The sequence below is a fragment of the Platalea leucorodia genome, assembly GCF_965183815.1.
Source record: "Platalea leucorodia genome assembly, chromosome: 12".
NCBI lineage: Eukaryota > Metazoa > Chordata > Aves > Pelecaniformes > Threskiornithidae > Platalea > Platalea leucorodia.
Window position 1 is genome coordinate 612,963 of NC_138834.1, and position 21,817 is coordinate 634,779.

The following is a 21,817-nucleotide window of genomic DNA, read 5'->3' on the forward strand; positions in this document are numbered from 1 at the left end:
AGCACTAACTGTTTCACCTCCAGTAAAGGCTGAGCTGATCTGAGGGTTTGGCTCATTCATTTCTATAGTATTGCTGAATAAGAGTCAAGCTGAGGTCACTAACTGCAGAGCTGAGCATCTGAGATGCTCTGTGAGCCCGGTAGCAGTTTAATCTATGCTTGCATTATGTATAAACCTGATTGATTGCCCAAAGATTGTACTTAGTATCGCTCTAGAAAGCAGACGATATAGGTTTTTCAGTATTTAACAAAATAATGGGCAGTTTTGGCATGGTCTAATTCTGTATTTTAGTAGTAAATAGTGTAGCTTAACTTCCCTTCTGGCCCAAATAGACTTTAGAGGTTTCTAGCTCAAGCAAAGGCAATGGCAGGCCCAAACGAGCCCTTTATTCAAAATGGAGTTTGCATCCTGACATTAAAATATATACATGTATGCAGATTCCATCACAGCACGGACCATCATGGCTCGCCCTTCACCTGCAAGAAGGGCTGCGAATGTTATTTAATCTTCGGAATGCCTTTATGACATGATTAGCAATGATCATCTGCTTTATTTTATGCCCAACGAAAGTTAAGTTGTTAGTTTTACAAAGTCATTTATGAGCAAAAGCCTCCAGTTTGGGACTTGGAGCTGATGACAGTACAGCAATGGTGTATGGGCGTCTGAAAAAATTTTCTTGCTCTTATGTTTCAAGTGTTGTAAGATTGAAACTTCAGTGAATTAAACAGCAGCCTGGTGGCTACTGATTTTGCTAACCTTTCCATTCTGCACGTCTGTACAATATACATGTCAAAGCTGGTGGCCTTGTACCTTATTGCACAAGGCAGACTCTTAAGGTCATCTGAGATTACAACCAAAACATCTTTGTGTTTGGCTACATGATCACGCATGGGATTTCTTTGAGTTTCTTTCTTTGTCCCTAGAAGCAAGAGCTCACCTGCACAGGCACCTTCAGTCCCTGCACGTTCAGGCTGAAAGCTCCTCGTGTCGGTACGAGAACAGGGAAAGTGTGTTACTGAATGGGGTAAAAGTTTCAATTTTTTTGAGCTTTGGGTTGAGTGGCATTAATAGTCAGCTCTGTTTGAATTATGATTCAAAAGTTATTTGTCCATTTAAAAGCAAAATCAAATAAGCTTTATTCTGCAGGAAAGGTTATTTAAAATGTTTTAATACTGAATCTTATAAAACCACTCTCACAGAGGTGCAACACTAAAAGTGGAAAAGAAGCCAAACCCCAACTGCGGGAGCTCTGTGCATTGTCTGTGCAAACAAACTTTTTTCCAAAACTTTCTTTAAAAGCCCTCTAGAAGCCCGGGATCTTGTGACAGGGAGCAGGGCTGCCAGGGGCCAGAGGAGCTTGTTTTGCAGTTGGGCCCGGGGGGGATTGCCACATCTGGGAGCCGGGTTGCAGATGTAAAACACATGCTCGTGAGGGCTGGGGGGCTTTCCTAAACAAATATACTTCCTAAACAAATATAACTAGATTCTCTGCCGTGCGCAGGGGAAACCTGCTGGTATTATCACAGCGAACCTTCGATCTGTTGCTCTGGAGCTGCTGTACGCTGTGAAACCGTTTTGCGAGGCACGTGCTACGTGCCATAAAGCCAGGGTTTGAAAGGTATGTAGGGCACTAGGACAGGAGGGGAGGGCACCGGTCTCTGCGGGGCCGGGAGGGTGGCTCTGCCTCCCAGGGAAAAGCTGAGCCTGTGAAAGAGAAGCCTCTTGCAGCCTGCCTCGCAGAAGGAGCGCAAGTGCAAATCGATGGGAAAAGATGAAACTTTGTGACAATTGGGGTCCCCCAAAAGCTATCCGTCTCTGTGCCGTGTGTTAAATGGCAAATGAAAGTGCTTTTTGTGCGCCCTGCAGAGAAGGCTGTGCCCCTGCCCCAACAGCCTGCTCGCCGGCTGACCACCGCCTGTGCTGGGCGGTGAGGCGATGCCGTGGCGGGCAGCGCACTGCCCGAAGCCAGGCTCCGCTGGGAAGCCCACCGCTCTCCTGACACCTGCCCTTCAGGGCCGTTTCTGGCCGTAATCTCCTTATAGGCCTGAATTAATCATCTGTTTCCCACTGATGGTCAAATAAGCACTATTGCACTGGCTGGCATGCTCCACTTCATTACCTAGTATAACTGATAAGACTGTAAATCTGCTTCTGCTTGTCTACTTAAATTATCTTCCCTCCCTTTCTTCCTCTTTTATCTTCCTCCTTCCTCATTTCCCCACTTTTTTATGATAACCATAACAGTCCAAAGTCTGCAGCATTTTGCGTTTTGCTGTTCCTCTTTCCCATCCAGCACGCATTACCCCAGGGACAGCATTAACAATTTGTGGTCAGGCACAAGACTGATACTCCATGGTGTTCGATTCCCCGCCGCCGTGTTTCCACCCTGCCCCGGCTGGACGCGCGCCCCGCGCCGGGGAGCCGGCACGGCCAGTCCCCCAGGCTCGAGGGCAGACAACAAGGTGCTGCTCTTTCTTTGCTACTAACCTATCGCTGCTTTACTGATTAAACTCCTGCAGCAAGTTTGAGGCCTAAATACTGTTTCTCTGGCACGATAATCAACAGAAAATGAGCAGGTATGAACTGCCCCATAGCCCTCCAGTGATGCTGTGCTTTATCGCCTCTGTTCCCGCTCCCAGGCTGACGAAGCCAATGGATTTTGCCTTAGCAGCAATTTTTTCCCCTTTCCCCCTCTCTTCTATAATGAGAAGTTTCTCACAAGCCCTTTAATTACCTACCCATAATACACAAAAACAAAAGGTTTCTCACATCATTCTTTCAATGTTTACTAAAATAGAGACTTTGCTCTGGCAGACCTCTCCTTCACCAGCCAAAACTCATGCTGAAGGTTAACAGCTCCCGAAGTTAATGATTATCTTTCCTTGTTTGCTCAGTGTTTCAGCATTAAAACATGTAAATATGACTCCCCCATGCAACTGCTGTGGTCAGCCAGCGATGAGCACCGCAGAAAACATAAACACGTCTATTAGCAGAGAAATGTTACTCCCTTGCCTGGCCTCCCCGGGCTCCCCAAAGTGTCTGCACGCCCAGAAAACAGCCAGGGCAGGGCAACACCGTCCTGCTCGGGCTGGCGATTACATGGAGCCTGCTATGAAAACCCCCTCTCAAAATAGCAATTTCTAATCTCCCCCAAGGCCATTAATCAGGTTTCTAATCCAGCAAAGCTGTCTGTACTGTAACATGCTGCGATTCCCGGGCCTTTATTAGAAACCCCTCTCGGTTACAGCATTTACTGGGTCAGGGGACTGATGGCAATGCCTGCCTGGGCAGAAATAGCTGCAAATGTGTTGTGAGACAGATCTGACCAGTGGGTGATGCCATGACCGGGCTGCACCTTACCTGTGTTACCGAAGGCTCGTCGGCGTAGAAGAAATACAATGCAACGCCGGCTCCTAATTTGGTATTTTCTGAGGACTGAAAGCAACCTCTGCTTTTCTGGAGACAAACACAATGGCTGGTGCTGTCTGATTGCTTTCAAATTAGATAGAAATGGCCTGAACATGTGCAACAGTCAAAGCCTTCTGAGCAGCTTCACAGGAGCAGAGGTTTTGCCCCTGTCCCTTGGCCAAATTCCAGCTGGGGTAATTGCATCTGCCTCTCGCCCACCTTTCCCTGGGTGGTTCTGACTGTCTCGGAGGACCTGATGTGTTGCAGAGGTAGGGTGACATGGCTGATGTGGGTAGCTTGCATCAAGTATGTGATATTTGCAGTCTTAATGGGGATCCCTCTGGCAAAAGGCACTATATAAATATAAACTCATCGCTCACAAGGCAAGTCAGCATCCTCATGCATGGCTGTACACAAGCAGGCGGTATTAGTCAGGCAATGGGCTGTTAAATCGCCTCCTGCTACAGGAGCTTTAAGAGGCTCCCTGCATCCCAGCATGATATTTAGACTTTGAGGCTCTGGTTGAAGAGATACAGGCTCTGAAGGGGCTCAGCTGGAGGGTGCTGCAGTGACAGGGGCTGTCCCGGTGCTCAGCAGTGTCTTGGCTGCTCGTGGAGGGGATGCTGCAGCTGAGCCCCATCTGGGGCTTTGCCTCGGTGGTTGCTGGTCCGTATGGCTGTGCCGTGCAGCCCGGTGTCCCTGCCCCACTGGGAGAGGGTGCAGGGGGATGGAGAGGCGGTGGGGAGCTCAGGCTGGCGGGCAGTGCTTTCCGTGCCCCAGGGCTTGTCATCCCACTTGCACTTCATGCTCTGCAAAGCCATTTTAAGCAGACCCACCACCAGTCCCGGGTTTGCAGGAACCGATAGGAAGGTTTAAAGGCACCATGCACTGAGACCATGGTGGCAAGCAGCAGCGTGCTGCATCGATGCACCTCCCAAACCCAGGAGGGGGAAAAAAGTTTAATAAAACTTGGAAGATGAATTGAGATGTGCAAGAGCCCCAGATAACCGAGCACTGCTAACATCGTTGGGCTGTGCACAGCCATGTGCCTCTCGAGGAAAAGCCCCTGCCACCTCCCAGCCTCCTCTCCCCTCGCTGTCTCCGAGCGCAGCTGTGCACACTGCAGCAGCCTGCCTGCAGCACACATTCATGGGGAAGACGATAAATACAGCATGTTTTGCTTCTTTATTTAGCATGTTCCTCCCGAGAGGCTCCAAGGTCTTGAACTTGGGGTTTTACTGAGCTTGCTGTTTATCTGCCCGGGCCTATGTGCGCATGTGCGTGCGCGGGGGGCCGCTTTGCTGGCAGCGGTTTCCTCCCCGGCTGGGCGAGCGCCCCGGGGCCGAGGGGTCCGGAGCAGCCCCATCCTGCAGCTGACGGCCTGCAGCAGCCCCTGTGCCCGTCAGCCCTCAGCCAGCACCCGACTGTGCCCACATCATGACCAGATCAGCTGGCCTCCCCTGGGGTTTTGCTTTTGCATTGCACTGTTGACATTTGTCCATACATTTTAGCCTCATTTTACTGTTCCTTTTTTCCCCTATCCCTCTCCCTTTATTAACATCCTTTAGCCAACGCTTGGGAAGTTTTCCATGCCCCGTGAAGCCCAGAGCCCCTGTTGCTTCCCCATACTCTCCCCTTTGCATCTGGCTGGCTCTGTGCCCCATCTCCATTCCCAACCTGTGCCCTGTCCTGTCCCAAAGCCTGTCCAGCTCCAGACCGCACACAGGAGCGGTGGAAGGGAAAAAAAAAAATGTTATCGAAAGGTTAATGTGGGGCCCTGAGCAAGGCAGGCATCATGCTCTTGCCTCACACCATGGCTCCTGCTGGCTGGAGCCCTCTGTAGTGTAGCCAAAATGAGAGCCCCCACCTCGCTCAGCCGCCCACCCCTGTCCTGAGAAGACCCCACGGGGGCGCGGGGCCAGCCTGTCCCCGGTGCTGGATGCTGCTGGCACGGGGCAGTGACTCATTTTGCCGCTCGGGGCTCTGGGTGTGGATCTCTTACTTGTTTCGCCTTGGCAGCTGCAGCTTCGCCTGATCAAGGGCTCCCAGCAGAGCACGGGGTGGCTGGCACGCGTGGTCCTTCTCTGCTGCGCAGCATCTGATCACATCAGGCCACAGACTCGCAGCAAAATTACCTGCCCCATCCCTTGGTTTCCTAGAAATCCATCGGCTGGCTTGGCAAGCAGAAACCCAGTCCACAGGGCTTGTTAAATCAACACAGCAGGGACCATTACACAGAGGTTTGCATGATGAAGTGTTTGCAGCTGTGCCAGAGGGTGGGGGGTGTTTTTTAATCTTTGCTTTTTCCATTTAAGCTATAGAGGCAAAGCAGCCTTTTGAAATGGCACAGAGGGACACAGCCTGCGTGCACAAGTGGGCAAATCGGGTGTTTGAGCTGTGCCCGGCCGCTGGAGCCCGTGAGGCCGCCCTGCCTGCGTCCGGCAGCATCCGGGCGCAGTTCCTCCGCTGCCAGCCTTGGCGTGGGCAGGCTGCCGGGCAGCCCAGGGCAGCGGGCGAAGGTGCTGGGAGCTCCCGCTGGAAACCAGCCCCAGCCCAGGGAAGCAAGCTGCCAGGCGCTGCGCTGCGGCCATTAGATGCTCAGGCTAGCGGCCTTGGAAGAAAAATTATTTCAGTGCAATGAACATAGCCTGAAATGAGGCTGCGGCAATGGGACATGGGCAGCGTGCCCAGCCGTCCTTCTGGGGCGGTGGGAGCACCCAGAGCCTTTCTCCAGCCCCGACTGCATCGCTGACCATGCAACAACCCCTCCCCTTGCCATCGCTTTCCTTTGCATCTCTTGGCTTTTCTTTTCTCTGTGCCTTTTTTTTCCCTCTCTTCTCTCTTTTTTCTTCTTCCCTTTTTTGCTTTTTTCTTTTTCCCTTTTTTTGCCTTTCCTCTCCATGCCTTGCCTCTTTCTCCCTTTCTGCTGTGCCACAATCAGACAAAGCCTGACAGCCAGGAGCGGTTACTGGCTTTGTGAACTATTGGTGTCCAGCAATACCATGGCCTGACTTTGCCGGCTGGGACATGACCCTTTCCCCGGGGCAAGGAGCAGCTCTGGTGCCTGCAGCTGCCTGGGAGGGAGCCTGGCTGGTTCAAGGTGCAACATCCGAGCCCTCTGACCGTACGAGCTGTTGGTCTTGCGCCTGTTAGCGAGCATTAACACACTGCAGTTTTGCCACTCAAAAATCCCAAGACTTGTAACAAGAGCTGGGACTTCACCCAACGCTGTTGGTGTGAAGTGCTTCATGGAAACTTCTCTGGTTTCTGTGGATGTCGGCTCTGAAAAACAAGCTTATATCTCCTTTGAGCCAGGCAGTGGGTCCCTAATTTGAATTATGGACAAGAGGAGAGGGCAGCAGCTGGGCTGTGCGAGCATCTCCGGCTTTCACACCAAGAGTCGGGGAAATCTCACCCCGGGCTGGCCCAGCCGCGCTCCCCAGGCACTGGCAGCCAGCAGCAATGTCGTCAGAGCTGGTGGTTACCCTTCTTCCCCATTTTTCACATTTTTCCCCTCTTTTTCCCATTTTTACATGAAGTTGAGCTGCACGAATGTTTGATCCCCTGAGGTGCTGGACAGAGAAGCAGAAGTGGGTGCTGTCCTCCGGGGAAGTCTCCCTGCAGTCAGCACCGCCTGGCTCCAACGCTGCCTAAAACCTGGCTGAAAATGTCTGTGCCTGGCCTGCCTGCAGCCCTGTTGGGGCGCGGGGTGCTGAGCAGGGACCTGCCTGTACGTGGGCAGGTTACGGGATGGATGCTGAAGCCACTCGATGGGCAGGGACATGGACCTGAGGAACGTCCCCTCTGCTGCCCGTTGCTCAGCACCCTGCCACTGCCCTGGACGACGTCTCCTTGGTGCGAGCTCTGAGTGGCATCTGGTTTGGCTTCGCTGTTGCTCCCTGCGGCCTCATTGCCTTACAGGCTTGATTTTAATGGAAGATGAAAGCGTGGCAGGGGCACGGAGGTGGCGGAGCCAGCCCCGTGCTGAATGAATGAAGCTCAGGCTGGTGCTGATTCCTCGACAGAGTGTGCGGCCCTGCCACTGCCAGCAAGGAAGGTGCTTGCAAGCCCTCACCCTTGGAAAAACACACACACGCTAAAAAAAAAAAATAATCAGGCCAAGCTCTAGCAACGTGTAACTTCTTTTGTTATAGATTAACTGCTGCAATACACGCCAGGCACTTTGCTGAACGGGCCGTTTAACCTACTCTTCCGATGCTTGTTTTTTTTAAGACAGGCGCACTACAAATTGCCATCTGTGCTTTTATAGGGGGGTCACAGACTGCAAAGATGTTTGTCTTGCCTCTGCGGATCTCCAGGCAGGCGGCCGGCAGCAGGAGGGTCCGCCTCTAAGCACCCCAGCCCCGGGGCTGGGGGACACGGCCGTGGCCAGGAGCCAAGACCCTTCATTGCAGTGCTAAGCAGAAATGCCACGTATCGACCGATTCTTTCTTCCCCGAGCATCTGCCGCCTCCTCGCAGCGGCTGCCGGGGCCTCTGCCCCCGCCGGGAGGGCCCTTTGCCGGGCGGTTTCCTTTCTGGAAAGGTTTCAGGTGCTGCCCGGAGCACGAGAGGGTTTTGCTGACCCCGCAGCCTGTAATCTTACTCCTGGGCGTGAGACACCTCCCGAAGCCGCTCTTGGCCCCGTTCCCCGCTCCTCCATCCCCAGGACAGGCTGTAATCGTCTCTTGGCAGGACAGCCCTGACCTGGGCGCTCCGGCTCCCAGCAGATTTCCCCAGCCTTGCCAAGTGTTTGCAAAAAACCCCAATGATTTATTCTCGACAGCTCAGCTGGGTGGAGAGAAAAAACATGTTGCTCTTTACGTCTATCCTTAATTTTGGGTTTTTTTCTTATAGCAGAAGTTGCCAATAATAATACAGCAGGAACAGCTCCCGGCCCCATAACCGGCAGTTTTCTACCCTTTTCTGTAGCAAGTGCCAGCCTGGTTCCTTGTCAGCCCAATGTCTGCTGACAAAGTGTCCAGCAGCGACACAGCCAGGGATAAGCGATGGTGTGAGCGAGCCGTGCTCCCTCAGCCCCAGATGGCGATGGGGCCGGCGGGTGACAGCCAGCCCTTTGCTGCCATTTGCGGTCACTGGGAGGTGACAGCTGACCCCCCCCCAAATACCTGCTTATGGAAATGCAGCTGGATGAAATGCAAACAACAATACAGACAGATAAGGCTTATAGGCCAGTGCTTCAGGGTGGGAATTTTGGGGGAATACATTTATTCTGGAAATAAGAAGATGGTTCCCAGCCTTTCTGGTCCCACGAGATGAAGGTGTTGGGGGGGGCACCTACTGTGCCCCTGCAAGACCGGACCTGGGGAAAGCCCCGCCTCGATGAGCAGGGGAGGAGCTGGGAATGTTTGACTCAGCCCTGGAAAGGTGGGGCTGGTTTGTGTTAACTGGTTTCCTTGTTTGCACTGGGCGCAGGGCTGGCAAGGGAGCGGACCTCTGCCCCGATGGTCTCCACCCCGCAACCGATGCTGCCCAGCATCCCCGCAGACCCGGCGTGGATAAGCACCCTGTTTGCCTTGGGGGGGGGGGGGAATACATCAGCGTCTTAAAATGTGACCCTGCAGGTTATTCACTATGTAAATATATGCTCTTAAATAATCAAAGCTGTAAAAGTTAGTTAACGTCTTCCTTGTGTCTCTGCCTGCCTCCTTGCAGAGCTTCGCAAGGTCTGTGGCCATAAGCACAGCCAAAAATGAGCGTATTCAGATGAGGACCTGGGAATGATGGGGACAGCCCAGGACCGGTGGAGATGCAGCAGGATGGAGAAAGCAGGATCACCTCCCTGGGTGAGGCTGGCATTGCCCAGATTGGGGCAGGGAAGGGCTGGCAACCAGCCATGCTCCCGCTAGCTGGGATGCCTGCAGGACCCAGACACGATGCCTCTGTCTCTGGGCAAGGAAAAGCCGCATCCCTTTGACCACTGAAGCTCGGGAGTCCCATTCGCTGCCAGCCCCTCTCCCCTCTCCCCAGCAGCCCCCGCTCCCCTTGCCCTCCCGGGAGTGGCCGCAGGGCTTGACCCCCATCTCGGTGCCACCCGGGGTGCCCAGCGGTGGGAGCAGCCATGGGAGAGGCGAGCGGGCTGACCCCAGCGTCCCGGTGCTGGGACGGCCGAGCCTTCCTCCCCGCGCAAGCCCTGGGCTTCCCCCCTCCCTGCCGCCTTCCCGTCATGGCGCTGGCCCACAGACCCAGCTGCAAACCCAGGCTCTGCAACAGCTAAATACTGGGAAACTGGGTGGCCGCCAAAGACTTTGATCCCCAGCCATAAAAACCTCCTCCACAAGCTGACTTCTCTTGCAAAATAACTTCCTGGGGGGCTGAGCTGATGCGTGCTGCCCCCGCTGCCTTTGTGGCCCCAGAAAAGGGGGTTTGGCTGGTAAGCAGTGGCATCGCCCGCAGCCTCGTCCCACAGAGGTGCTGTGCTGGTGCCAGATGCATGTTGCACCAAATACCTTGGACTGCTCCCAAGCCCTGCTGCGCTCCTCCCCGGTACATCTGCACATACCAGCTGCGGCAAGGCCAGCTGAAAACCTTCCCCGTTGGGAAGCGCCAAGCAGAGGGCATGTGTGCGGCGCAGCACCGAGCCCCTTCGTCCGGAGATGCCTGGCGGGACAGGGCAGGCTGTGCCTGGGTGCGGCACTGCGCAGCGGGTGGCCCGCGCTGCGGCACGGACAGCTGCATTATCAGAAGTGGATGTTAGTGTCTGCCTTAAAAACCACAAAAAAGTTTTTTTTTTTAAATGGGTTTGGGGTTTTTGGTTTTGTGCGTTTAGTTTTTTTTTTTCTTTTTTCTTTTGTTTTTCTTTCCAGGGGGTGCTCAGCAGCCGCAGCCTGCCCCGGCTTGGGGTGGGCAATACGGAGCTGTTAGGTGCAAGCCCTGCACTGTGCTGGACGTGCAACATCAGCCTGGCCAGGTGTGAAAGGGCCACAGGTGCCCTCTGCTAAAAGCTCAATGAGCCACTGATGAACCACTTATTTTTCCCATTTTTGTTATCTTTAACTCCAACACCATCCAGCATGCTGGCAGAGCTGGGCCTTTAATGTTATTTAGAGGCAAAGATGGGAAACAAAGGGATTTTTTGCAAACCTCAGATTGCAGCTTGATCAAATCACAGCAAAATGGGGTCTGCACAAACGTGGATGCGTAAAAAGACAGCAGCAGAGCATCTGGGGCTTCTCATATCAAGCAGCCTCCCACTGAGGCAAAAACAAACCCTATCCCACAGTCCGAAATGCTGCCAGATCCTGAGAGAAGGTGATGGTCCCCCCTGAGCCGCTGCTGCAAACATCCCAGGTTTCCAGGTGGACACGGAAAGTGCAGGACCAAGGCTCCTGCGGTCACGGCCAGCCCTGCCGTGAGCTGCTTTTATTTCTTCATTCTGTGGTTAAACCCAGATTTTGCCCATTCTTGCTTGTCACTTTTATTAGCGCTTCTGCTCCTTTATTTATAACTGCAGCCTCGTCTCTCACACCCACGAACACACGTGTCAGCGAGATGCCTCTGCACCGGGGGCTGATCATTCTGGGGATGTGCCTCAATCTGCCACCGTGTCCCCGATCGCCCCCCCGGGGTCGAGAAGTTTAGGGCATCAGTGCCACAAGCCTTAAACATCACTCCAGTGTCACCTAGCTGTGGCTCCCCAAGCACGGCAATAACTGGGAGTGTTTTTCCACTCTGCCAAGTAACCTGAGTGACTTCCAGCGCTCCCCTCCCGGCTCCCCGCAGTCGGGCTCCAGCGTACGCGCTCCCGGTCACACCTGGACTTCATGATTTTTGCAGCCTAAAGACGCTCCCCTCCAGGGCGAGCGCTTCGCCCGCAGCACCCAGCTGGGTCCCCCTGTGTTTCAGGAGCGTCCGGCCACTGCAGCTCCTGCTGCTGGCCGGGACCGAGCAAAACTCGGTGCATTAGTGCTGGGGCTGCCACTGCCAGCCCCTGTGGTGCAGCATCAGCTCGGTAGCGTGGGAGAGTTTCCTTTTTTTATTAGCAAGCATGCTGAACTTTCCTGTACCCCCTGCGAAGTTCCCATGGATTGGGGTGAAATCAGGGCTTGGCTCCGTGTTGGCCCCTGCGCAGCACCTGGGAGAGAAACGGGCCCGGTTCTGGTCCCAGCGGAGGGGATGGAGGCAGCATCGCCGGCCTGCCTTCGCCCTCCCGCCGCGCCGCCGGGGCCACGGCACCCACCAGCTCCGCAGTGCTGAGCACGGACACGGCACCCCACCCTTTCTCCGGAGAAGGGAATTTTTTTTAACCAAAGAAAAAGAAAAATCCCAACCCCAAACATGTTTTTAAGGAGAAACAAAGATTAGAAATACTGTAAGCAGTGGAGTCAAAGCACCAAAAATAGCATCCGAAGTTTCCTCTGTGCGCTCTCCCTGCAGGGAGCCTGCACTATATTTGTCTTCACTTGCCATTTCTGCTGCAATCAATTTGCAGTTGCCGCTGGCGAGGAACCCATCTATTAAAAGCTCAACTGAGATCTGTGGCAAAGATGGCTGTAGTAAAAAAATCTGGCCATTTGTTAAAAAAAAAAACCAAAAAACCACTGTCCTTCTCTGCAGATCCTCCTGGCCCCAACCAAATCCACTAAAATCCTCACTGGCTGCATTGTCCAGGCTTGGGAGCAGCCGTGGAAATCCAGTGCGGGTTTCCCTCCATGTGGGGAGGGATTTGCTCTGCACCCGCTCAGAGCCTTGGAAGCACTTGGCGTTTGCTGCATGTCGGTGCCTTATCTCCGCGATTTGCTGCAGGCCGCCCTGGCGAGGCGGATTCCTCCAGGGTCAATTGCTTTTATCATAAAAACAAATGTTTTCTATCATCCCTTTCATCCCAGGATGAAAGTGCAGATAGAAATCACGCAACTCCTCGCGCTGCCTTGGTGGGCCACGCTGCTGGGCGCTTGCTCTGCCCCCAAAGACATGGGCTAGGAGGGACAGGGAAGGCAAACGGGAGCCTGGAGCGGTCTCTGCCTTTGCCGAAAAAATGGGATGCCCCTGGGATGCCTAAAGAATGACCCCGCAGGGCTCTGCCCCCGGCTTTCTGCCCCGCAGCGTCACGGGCAGCGCTGCCGCCCGCCCGGCTTCTGCCGGACGCAGGCAGCGCCGGGTGCCCGCCTGACCCCCGCCGGAGGCCGGGAGGCCGGGAGGCAGGGGGTGGCGGGGGCCTTTTGAGGAGGCTGAAGACACGCAGCCCACGTAGCCGAGCGAAATAGCGGCTGCGGGGGGATGCAATAGCGCTGGGAAGCAAGCATTAGAGAGGGAAAAAAGCTAGTCAAGCTAAAGGACAATGTTGGCACAAAAGCAAATAGATAAAATTAGCCATTAATAAATGAAGGCCAAAGACTAGAGAAAGTATCTAATATCACAGAAGTGAGAGGCTTTCCAGGGGAAGGGTAGAGGAGACCTCGACCAGCGTTTAAAACAGGCTGTCGCTATTTTTTAAAAGCCATTAAGTTATGAGCTGTCAAATGCAGCCTGCTGTGATTGCAGATGAGCCTTTTTTCTGTGTAAAAGGGAAGATCTGGCCTCTCCGCGACGTCAGAAACCGCAGAGGGGCCTGGGAAGCTGCCCCGTGCACAGCCCTGCGGGTGCAACCCCGACCCTGCCGCTGCCTCCTCCCTTGGGCAGACCGATGGATCCCAGCCCTTCCTGGAGTCCTCTGGGCCCGCTCTGCCCTTCGCATCCCTGCCCGGACCAAACCTGCCTGGAGGGACTCTCTAATCCCCAAAGCTTCCCAGCAGTGCTGGGACGGGAGGGCAGGTGCTGGCCCCTTGCCGAAGGCATGCCCCAGCCGGGGATGTGGGGCTTGGGAGGTTTTGTTCTCACCACGGTTAAGGCATCGTGCTGCCAGCGCCAGCTCCTGCCAGCCTGTCCCGCAGCGGCCAGCGAAGGGCTGCTGCAGCTGGCCACATCCCGCACAGCCAGCCCAGGGCCCCGTGTGTCAGCAAGGCATGAGGCCCCTGCACCTTCCTCATCTCCGGAAAAATATCAAAGCAACCAGCCTGGAGCCGTGCACAGAAGAAAACCCTGCAGAGATGCAACCCAGCGACGTGGGAAGAGCCCCCATGGAGGGAGCAGAGGGGTCCAGGAGAGGTGGTCACTTTTCTTTCCTTTTTACGAAAGCAAACCTGGGCAAACAAGTACATGAGGGACAAGTGACAGAGAGTCCTGAGCTCGCTTGCTTCAGCCCTGCTGACCTTTAAACAGCAACTGGTGGGAGAATTTGCAAAACTCTTTCCCCTGCCCTGAGCAACAGATGGATGGGCACCCGTCATGCCCGTATGCACGCCCCATGGCAGAGCCGTTGGGGCAGGCGGCACAGCCCTGTCCTGGATACAGGGACTGGCACCGGTAGGACACCCGCCTCATGCCCACGGCAGCCCTCTGCCCTGGCGGTGCCGGCCCCAGCTCCACAAGCCCCATCCCTGCACCATCCCCTCGGGAAAGGCCAGGACGGAGGCCCACAGCGTGCCCCCGTGGGAACTCAGACACCCCCAGCCTTGGAGGCAGACCCACAGCTCAGCTGTTGGGGGATCGCTGTCAGCAGCCCCGCAGCGCTTTGCCTGTACAAACCTCAGAACGGCTCTGCCAGAGCCCTGCGCAGGTGGGGAGCGGGCGGAGGGGCCCTGTTGTCTGCTACAGTCGCTGCAGGCTGCTGCGATGGCTTGGCTTTGCTACCAGGGGAACTGCGGGATTAATTTTTCCCTTGAAGCCTTCGCAGAGAGCCGGGTGCCTTTCTGGAAGACACATTTTAGCCGAGAAACCATTATTGGCCTGAGTGCCAATTGCGCTGGCTGTGCTGTACGAGCAGGTGGGGTAGATAAAGCCGTGATCTCTCTGGCCTTGAAACCCTTTCACTTCACCGACCCCTGCAGCAGCATCCTGCACCGTCCCTCGCGGGGCCGGCAGCACCTCGGCTGTCGAACGCCGCTGGCCCAGTGCAGCCACAGGGCCCCATGCTGTCCTGTCCCACGCAGAGCAGCTCCAGCACGTGTCCGGGCTGGGGCAAGCCGGGGGGCTGCTCCTGCCTTGGGGCTCAACCAGCTCCCACGGCTGGGGCTGGGGTGCAGGCAGCAGCGCAGGCAGCAGCGAGCGCCTGTGTGTCTATACGGGTCTGGTGGTGAGAGAGAGACGGTTCCTCCTCAGTTGCTATTTCCAGCAGATGAAGTCACCGGGCTGCAGCGCCTGAGCTCAGTGGAGGGTGAGTCAGTGCCGGCCTCGCCGAGGAGCCGCGCGCAGCCCCCACGGCCCCCCGCCGCGCAGCAGCCCGCCGTGCCCCACGCTGACGCGGCAGCGCCGCGAGGCACGAGGGCCAAGTTCAGTAGGGTTCGGGCTCCCCAGCCCCACCGCCGCGTCGCTGCAGGTTGCCCCCCGGGCTCAGCTCTCCCCCCGCGGTCCCACCGCCGCCAGCTCCAGGCAGCTATGAGGAGCTGCTTTTCAGAGCCACCTTGGTGTTTGTCCCAAAGGGCCCCACGTCCCTTCGGTGGGAACGTCCCTCCTGGGGCCATGGGGTGCCCCAGCCCGTGGTCACAGTGTGCCTTCTGTTTAAAAATGCCTACGCACGCTTTCATGCACGCTCTCAGCTGCGAACAGCTGTGCTGCGGCTGTCGGCCCCAACGCAGCGCCGCAGCTCAGCTACCGCTGCCTCCCAGTGAAGGCACCCAGTGCGAGACGCACACACTGCGGTCGGCCACGACACTCCGTGGCCGTGACTGCTGCTCGCTGGGCACCGGCAGCCACGGCTGGAGCCTCCCCAAGCCCACCTGGGCTGCCCAAAGATGTGCGGGAGGAGGGAGCTGTGGGAGTGGGGAAGGCGTTGACGCCACTGGGAGCCTCTCTCCTCTCCGATCCACACATCGAGCTCCTTTTGCTTTTTTAGAAGTGTTTTCTGCTGCAGGGTTTAAGGCCTGAGAAGGAAACCCGCCGCTGGCTGTTTGTGCCAGATCGGAGAGCTAAAGCAGCGCGTGGGCTGGGCAGGTGGACGCTGGTGGCTGCCCGGCAGGGCAGGAGGGTGTGATGCCACCCTGTTGTCCCCCCCAGCACCGCAGCCCGGTGACAGCCTTGCACTGCAGCGGGGTCCTGGTCCCTGCGGGTGGCAGGGATGGGGACACCCAGGGGCTGGATGTTGCTGCCGTGGAGGTGGGTGTCCCGGAGCGGAGGGGCTGTGCTGCCCAACCTCTGAGCACAGCCTTGGCTCCGGCCCCTTCCCTGCAGTCACGGCACAGGGCAGTTAAATCCTCTGCCACAGCCATGACAACAAATTCGCTTTCCAAAAAAAGAGAGGAAGCGAGAAATTCCTGGCTGCGCGGTGCGGTGTAACCCGTTGCCGGCCGGGGCAGGCAGCTGCCTGCCTCCTTCCTCTGCAGTCTGATTTAGTTTGTTTGCCTTCTCCAAAGCAGTGTTGAAACTTGGGGGGGTGTTTGGCAAATCCCCTCCCTTGCTTATAAAAGCTGCTTCCTGGCACAAGGTTTCCGGCATCCTGTTCCCTCCAAACGCCGCTGCCGAGGGGTGGTGGGGGATCCCAGAAGTAAGCGATACTTATAACCCAGCGCCCGAGCACTGGGTTTATCTGCCAGCTGCTCCCGCCGGCTGCAGGGTGGCCGTGGCCATGCCCGCGGCTCTGCCACCAGCCGAGGGGACTGACGCAGCCCATGCTGGGGTCACCGGTGCCAGTGCTGCACCCATCTGGCTGCGTTCGTGACAGCGTGGAGTCAGCGGCACGGACCCCCTGGCACCCGTCGGCTCCAGCGCGCTCAGCGTCCTCCTTCCTTCGAAGGGCTTGGCCATGATTTGGCTGCATTTAGGAGCACAGCTCTTCACTGCTTTTGCTTAAGCCCTGGTCGTGGTACGGGCATCTGCCACCCGCGTGCAGGACTGGGGCAGTGCAGAGCAGCCCTCGACGCCCCAGCGTAGGCAGTGCTAAACCCACACGCTGCTGCTCTGGAACCAAAACCCTGTACTTCCCTGCAAGCCCATCCACATGCAACCACAAGGCCTGCAGCTGCCCTAAACTATTTCTATAGCTCGAAAGACAGCCTTTACCTCGCTGTCCTTAAAGCCTCGGTGCCAATGGCACAAAATGCATCGACCCAGAGCAGATCTCCCAGGCAGCTGCACCGCACAGCCCAGCCGGACACAGCATTGCTCCTGCAGGTTTCCTGTGGGACCACGGGCTCTTCCAAAGGGAACTGGGCAGATAAAGAGCAGCTTTTGCTGCTATTATTTCTGCTATTAGTTCTGCTTTTCCTGCTAGGCAAGGGACACACAGCCTTAGCACGCTCCCTTGGTTTCAACAAGATGGCCTTTGCCGCAGCTGCCCCAGAGCCACTGGCAAGCAGCTCACCCTGGGGGGATGCCCAGCACCCGCAGGAGCCCCACCACGACCCGAGAAGTGGATTTTTGTTTTCTGCTGGCATCTTTGCGGCCAGCCGAGGGGTGGTTCAACACCGCTCTTGAACAAAAGCTGCATCAAAGCTCAGACCATGGACATCAAGTCAAAGCCAAGGGACCAAAGGGGCACCAATGCCCCTCACCTGGGCAGGGAAGCGAGTGCTCGTCCTGGCTTCTCACCCTGACATCTCTGGGGCCAAGTTGGGTTGGAAAACACAGAAACAGAGCTCAGCAGCCCCAGCAGAGGCTGGGGTCAGTAGATCTGAATCGGAGCCAACATGCAGGCATATGCCATGTGGCAGGTGCATATGGAGGCACTAAGGGTTGGGAAACCTCTGCAAAAACTGCCAGGAATTGGCCAGGAAAGACCTGGAGAGCAGAATGGGTCCCATCAGGTATTCGGTTCCCCTCTGCGAGGTTCCCAAGGACGCCTGTGCAAGGTGGAGGCACCGGCGCAGCTGCCTCGGGGCAGGGATGAGCCCCCTCCTGATGTGCGCCGTGAGATCCCAAGCCTGCGAGGCAGGGAGCGCCCTGGGAGGCAGCGCCGGCGCTTCTCTCGCCTCCTCTGCTTTAGCTCCGCTGCTCGGTGGGTCCGGCAGCCACCTCAAGGGTCTGATAGCTGCAATCTGCACGCCAGGCTCCAGCGAGATGTGCTGGCACACCCAGCAGCCCTTCCTTCCCCCGTCCCCGTCGTACCGACCACCACAGGCGCCTCCAGGTTGTCTTTGTCCATTTGTCGCTGCCCGTGCTCTGCTCCGCTTCTGGTACTGACAGCATCCCAACGGCGGCTGGTCCGGGTCCTGAGCATCTTCCCTGTGCCCACTGGTCAGGCTCAAGAGGATACGACAGCCCTTTGCCTGGAGCAGTGCCTGGTAGGGGAATGTTCTGCGTGGTTTTTAATTCACAGTAAGAAGCTGTAAACTGGAGTAAGTTTAGCACAGATGGGCAGCGAGCCAAGCTGGACTGAACTCTGCACGTGCCTCTGCTCCCCCCATCGAGCCCCTTGCCCTTACGGCCGAGAGCGGCGTGGGCTCCGAGGGACACTCGTTGCCTGGTCCCTGTCTTGAAAGGAGCTGGAGGGAGAAGCAGGGTTTTCTCGGAGACCTTGGAACACAGAGTCTGACTACAGACTACTGCCAATTCACGGCCCCGCAGGAGGCGGGAACCAGCACAATCCACCGCGTTACGCTGACGCAGAGCAATTGCTTGTACAAGCTTCCAGGAGAGTGGGCTGTAGCAATTCAAGCCAGCAGGTAACAGGCAAAATTACACTGAACAGCAGTATTTTTGGCTTTTCGTCTTGGTAAATACAGAAACAGAGTTGCAGCTATTTAGCTTGAAAACCATCGCATTAGTGCTGTTGCCCACACAGACAACGCTACGGTCCCTGAGGGGCCCGGCTGAACCCACAGCGGGCAAAGCGGAGGTGAGGCGCCGAGGCTGCCGCGAGCCCCCGTCTCCGCGCGGCTGCGTGGAAGCGAGCCGTCAGGGCTGCCCGCCCTCCCGCGTGCCACCGCCTTCCTGAGGATGTTTTGTGCTTGTGGTGTTGGCTGCTACGGTGCCAGATCTCAGGAAACGATGAATTTACTTTTCAGCAAAACGACTCAGGTATGCAAAGTGAGAGCGCGCTGGTGTTATTCTAACCAAGGCCAGACAAAAGCTATTTCAGCCTCTGGTTAAAATCCTACTTTTTCTCTCTAAGCACATTTACTGGAAAAGTATCAAAGACAAAGAATGTAAAAATGTGCTTACAAATAGCACAGCGGTTCCCAGGAGAGATTTTCTGTCGTAAGGCTGCACAATTCCTGCCTATCCCTCCGGCCACAGCGGGAGCTGGTTTGGGTATTCCCTTAACACACTGTCCTTGCTGGAGAACCAAGCGATGAAAGGGGCAGAAAAGGTTTCAGCAAAGCCTTTTTCCTCCCCTTTCCCGACTCAGGTAGTGGAAACTCTGCAAGTCACCTAGCAAAGAGCCAGTTTTTTTTAAAAATGAGGGCTACACCAGACTGCCCTGCTCTCTGGGCAGTGCCCCCATCAGCACGGTTCACCATTTTCACTCACCTTTTAGAGAAAAGCTTGTGCCACATTGTCCCCGTGGTTTTGTTGATCGGAAGAAAAGCTGAAGTTAAAAAAAATGACCATGTATGCAAAAACACAGGTGTGGGAGGGAGCAGAGAGGTGGGAGTTTAGAACAAAAAGTCGCTGCAGGGCCTGGCTGCCCGAGCACCGACGGTTCTGGGTACAAAGCCCAGCCCGGCTGCTGGCCCAGCACGCAGCCTCGGCCGAGCGGCTCAGCCGCCGTGCCCCGCTGCGGCTCCCCGGGGCCGGGCCAGCGCCCGCGGCTCCCGCCTGGCAGGCACCAGCAGCAGCGGGGAGCACCAGCAGACCAGCCCGAGACGGGGAGTCGGGCCGAGCAGCGAGCGGAGGCTGAAGAGCTTCACCCCTGCTCAGAGCGAAACGAAAAGGGTTACACTCGGCCCCTCCGCCAAGCCAGGAAATCGCTCTTTTTTGCGTGGCTGATGTTACGGTGGGAAATCGTAACGAAACAGGCAGCGCAAAGGCAGCGCTTGGAAAGGCAGCAGTCCCGCCTGCACTTCGCAGGGCAGCGGTCCTTCGCGGACCGCGGTGAGCCCTGCCAAAAAGCTGGAGCAGAAAGGGAAAGCGGGCGGTTATCTCTGCAGCCTGCTGCTGCGAAAGGAAACCGTCCCTCCTATCAGTCTGCAACAAGGACTCTTGCTGAAATGGGAGTCCTTGCCACACTGTCGCCTTCCTTGTAATCAAAAGCTCCTTTCTTTCATAATAATCTCCATTTTAATCTAGTACAAAAAAAGTGTTTTACGGATTTCTTTGAACTGCCTATTCCAGCTCTAGCAATACTGTGAACCTGGCGACTCAAAAACGCGCTGAAGCAGAAGTTAGGTAGAAGGGATCAACAGCAATTTATCAGGAAAAGGCCAGCCCAGGAGAAGCAAGAGGCTTCAGTAAGACCCAAGAAACTCAGCTTGAGGAAAGTACCATCACATCCCCTGTTCCAGGAATCAAACACGTTATTTCAAACTTAGGCACTGCGAAATGTTGCAAAACAAAAACCCCCTATTATTCTTTCAGACTAGTTTGAACTTCCTATGATTTAACAAAGATGTAATCATATCCGCAAAGATCCCAGAGTTCCTTACGAGCATCTTAAAGAGTAGGAATGAATCATTTCCTTGTACGACAATCAACTCTGCAATGCCATGATCTTGGAAATGACAGTTGAACAGTCAAAGGCAAGCACTCAAAAGTAAATAAAAGCATTTAATGCAAAACATTTTACCAAAAGTTTTTACAGCAATTTCATATAAATGGAATCTTCTCTTAAAACATGAAACCACCAATATAAATGTATTGTTACAAAGCTGATTACAAAACTATCTCCTCAGCCACGCAGAGAGGTAGGGAGGGTATTTCTGTCATCTGAAAACACGTAAGATGAATTGAAAAGTAATATTCAGGATCTAGCCTAGTTTTTGGATTGAAACATTAGAACTTCACAGGCCGATATATCTTCACCCCATAACGCCTTTATCAAGCTTCCTAATAATTTGTGGGTATGCAATGGAAATCTCCGAGGCGCCTGTCAGCTATATTATATGGTTTTCCCTAAGGATGGGAAGACTGATGTCAGGGCAGACTACGGTGTGTGTTCCCCTGCAAGCAGCAGGCTTTAGGGATGGTTAAAAAAAAGAAAAGTTGTTTCTATTCCTGCTCAGTTGCTCCAGGCTGTGGTCTGTGGGACCCGAGGGCAGGTTTGAACCATCCTGGCCCCTCTGGCTGCCCAGTGGCTGAGGGAAGGCCAGCTGCTGGGAGGAACAGGCGGTGCAGCTACCCCAGGCTCCCCGTCCAGATCCGCTGCTTCCCAGGCTGGCAGAGACTGAACCGGGTACAGAGAGAGCTCATTTTGGAGAGAGCGAGGCCCCGCGGAGACCGACAGCAGTCGGCCCAGCCAGGACGCGGGCCCGCGAAGAGCACGAGACAGAATTGGTCCTTGCTGAGAACCAGCAAAAGGCAGCTGGGAGGGAAGGGCAGGACAGGCTGAAGCCCTCCCTCCCCTCTGCAAAGCACCACAGCAGCACGGGCGCTTCCCCAGCACTTTAATTCGTTCCTTCATTTGGCAGACTTGGCTCATCTGGAAACGATCACCTGTAAAAGGAGCTCTTTCACCAAGGCAGCTGCTCACTGAAGTAGTGTCCTGCAAGGCTGGGCGCTGCCTGGTCTGCTGCCAGCCAAGCGGAGAAAGGCTCCAGCTAATCCCCAGCGGAGCTGGGCTGCCTGCTCCCCGCTTAGCAAAACAACAACAAAAAGGCCTTCGAGGAAGATGCAGTGGGGGGAATGCAGCTCTCTAGAAAACAAAGCCACATTAACCAGCCTTAACAAAGCAACAGTTTTCTTGCCCAGTGGAAAGGCAGGCTGGTGCCTTCCCTCCCCAGGACAGACTGTCTTTCGGGCTCTTTGGGGACACGTGGGAGGCCGCCTTTTCTTCTTTGCTGTGCTGCTCCAGTGCTAGGCTCCCTGCGCTGCTACCAGGAGCTGAAGTCCCCGAAGCCTGTGCTCTTTTTCTCTTTCTTCGCAGCTGTGCTGGTTGAGGGCCCGTCATCTTCCACGCTGCGCTTCCTGGAGCCAAAGTGAAAACAACTCTCAGGGACTCGTTACTGTTCGATGGGACAGGGCAGCTGGATGCCCTTCCTCCCCCAGCAACAGCTATGCCGGAGCCAGCCCATCCCTTATCAACTAGAGAGGAGCACAAGCTCCGTGCCAGCGTGGGCACCGCAGGGCGGGTGGGGACGGGGGCCTTTGGCATACCCAAAAAGAGGGAGGGTGGGGATGTGCGGATGGCTCAGGTCAGGCTCTGAACACTTCCAGGAACACGTTCAAAACCCAACAAGTTCTCCAGGCCAGAGCTGAAGATTTAACAGCTGTACTTTTTTAGCACAGTCACAATGAAAACGTGAGCCTCAAGTTCTCTC

At 55.6% G+C, this 21,817-nt stretch overlaps 1 protein-coding gene across 1 annotated transcript in view; it reads right to left on the reverse strand.

Moving 5' to 3' along the window:
• Positions 1-20,168: 20,168 nt before the first annotated feature.
• Positions 20,169-21,817, reverse strand: part of PPIL2 (peptidylprolyl isomerase like 2) — a 75,174-nt gene continuing 73,525 nt past the window's right edge. The window contains exon 20 of the mRNA XM_082325261.1: positions 20,169-21,464. Coding sequence (XP_082181387.1) covers positions 21,371-21,464 — 94 coding nt within the window. The 3' untranslated portion in view covers positions 20,169-21,370. The remainder of the gene's footprint in view (positions 21,465-21,817) is intronic.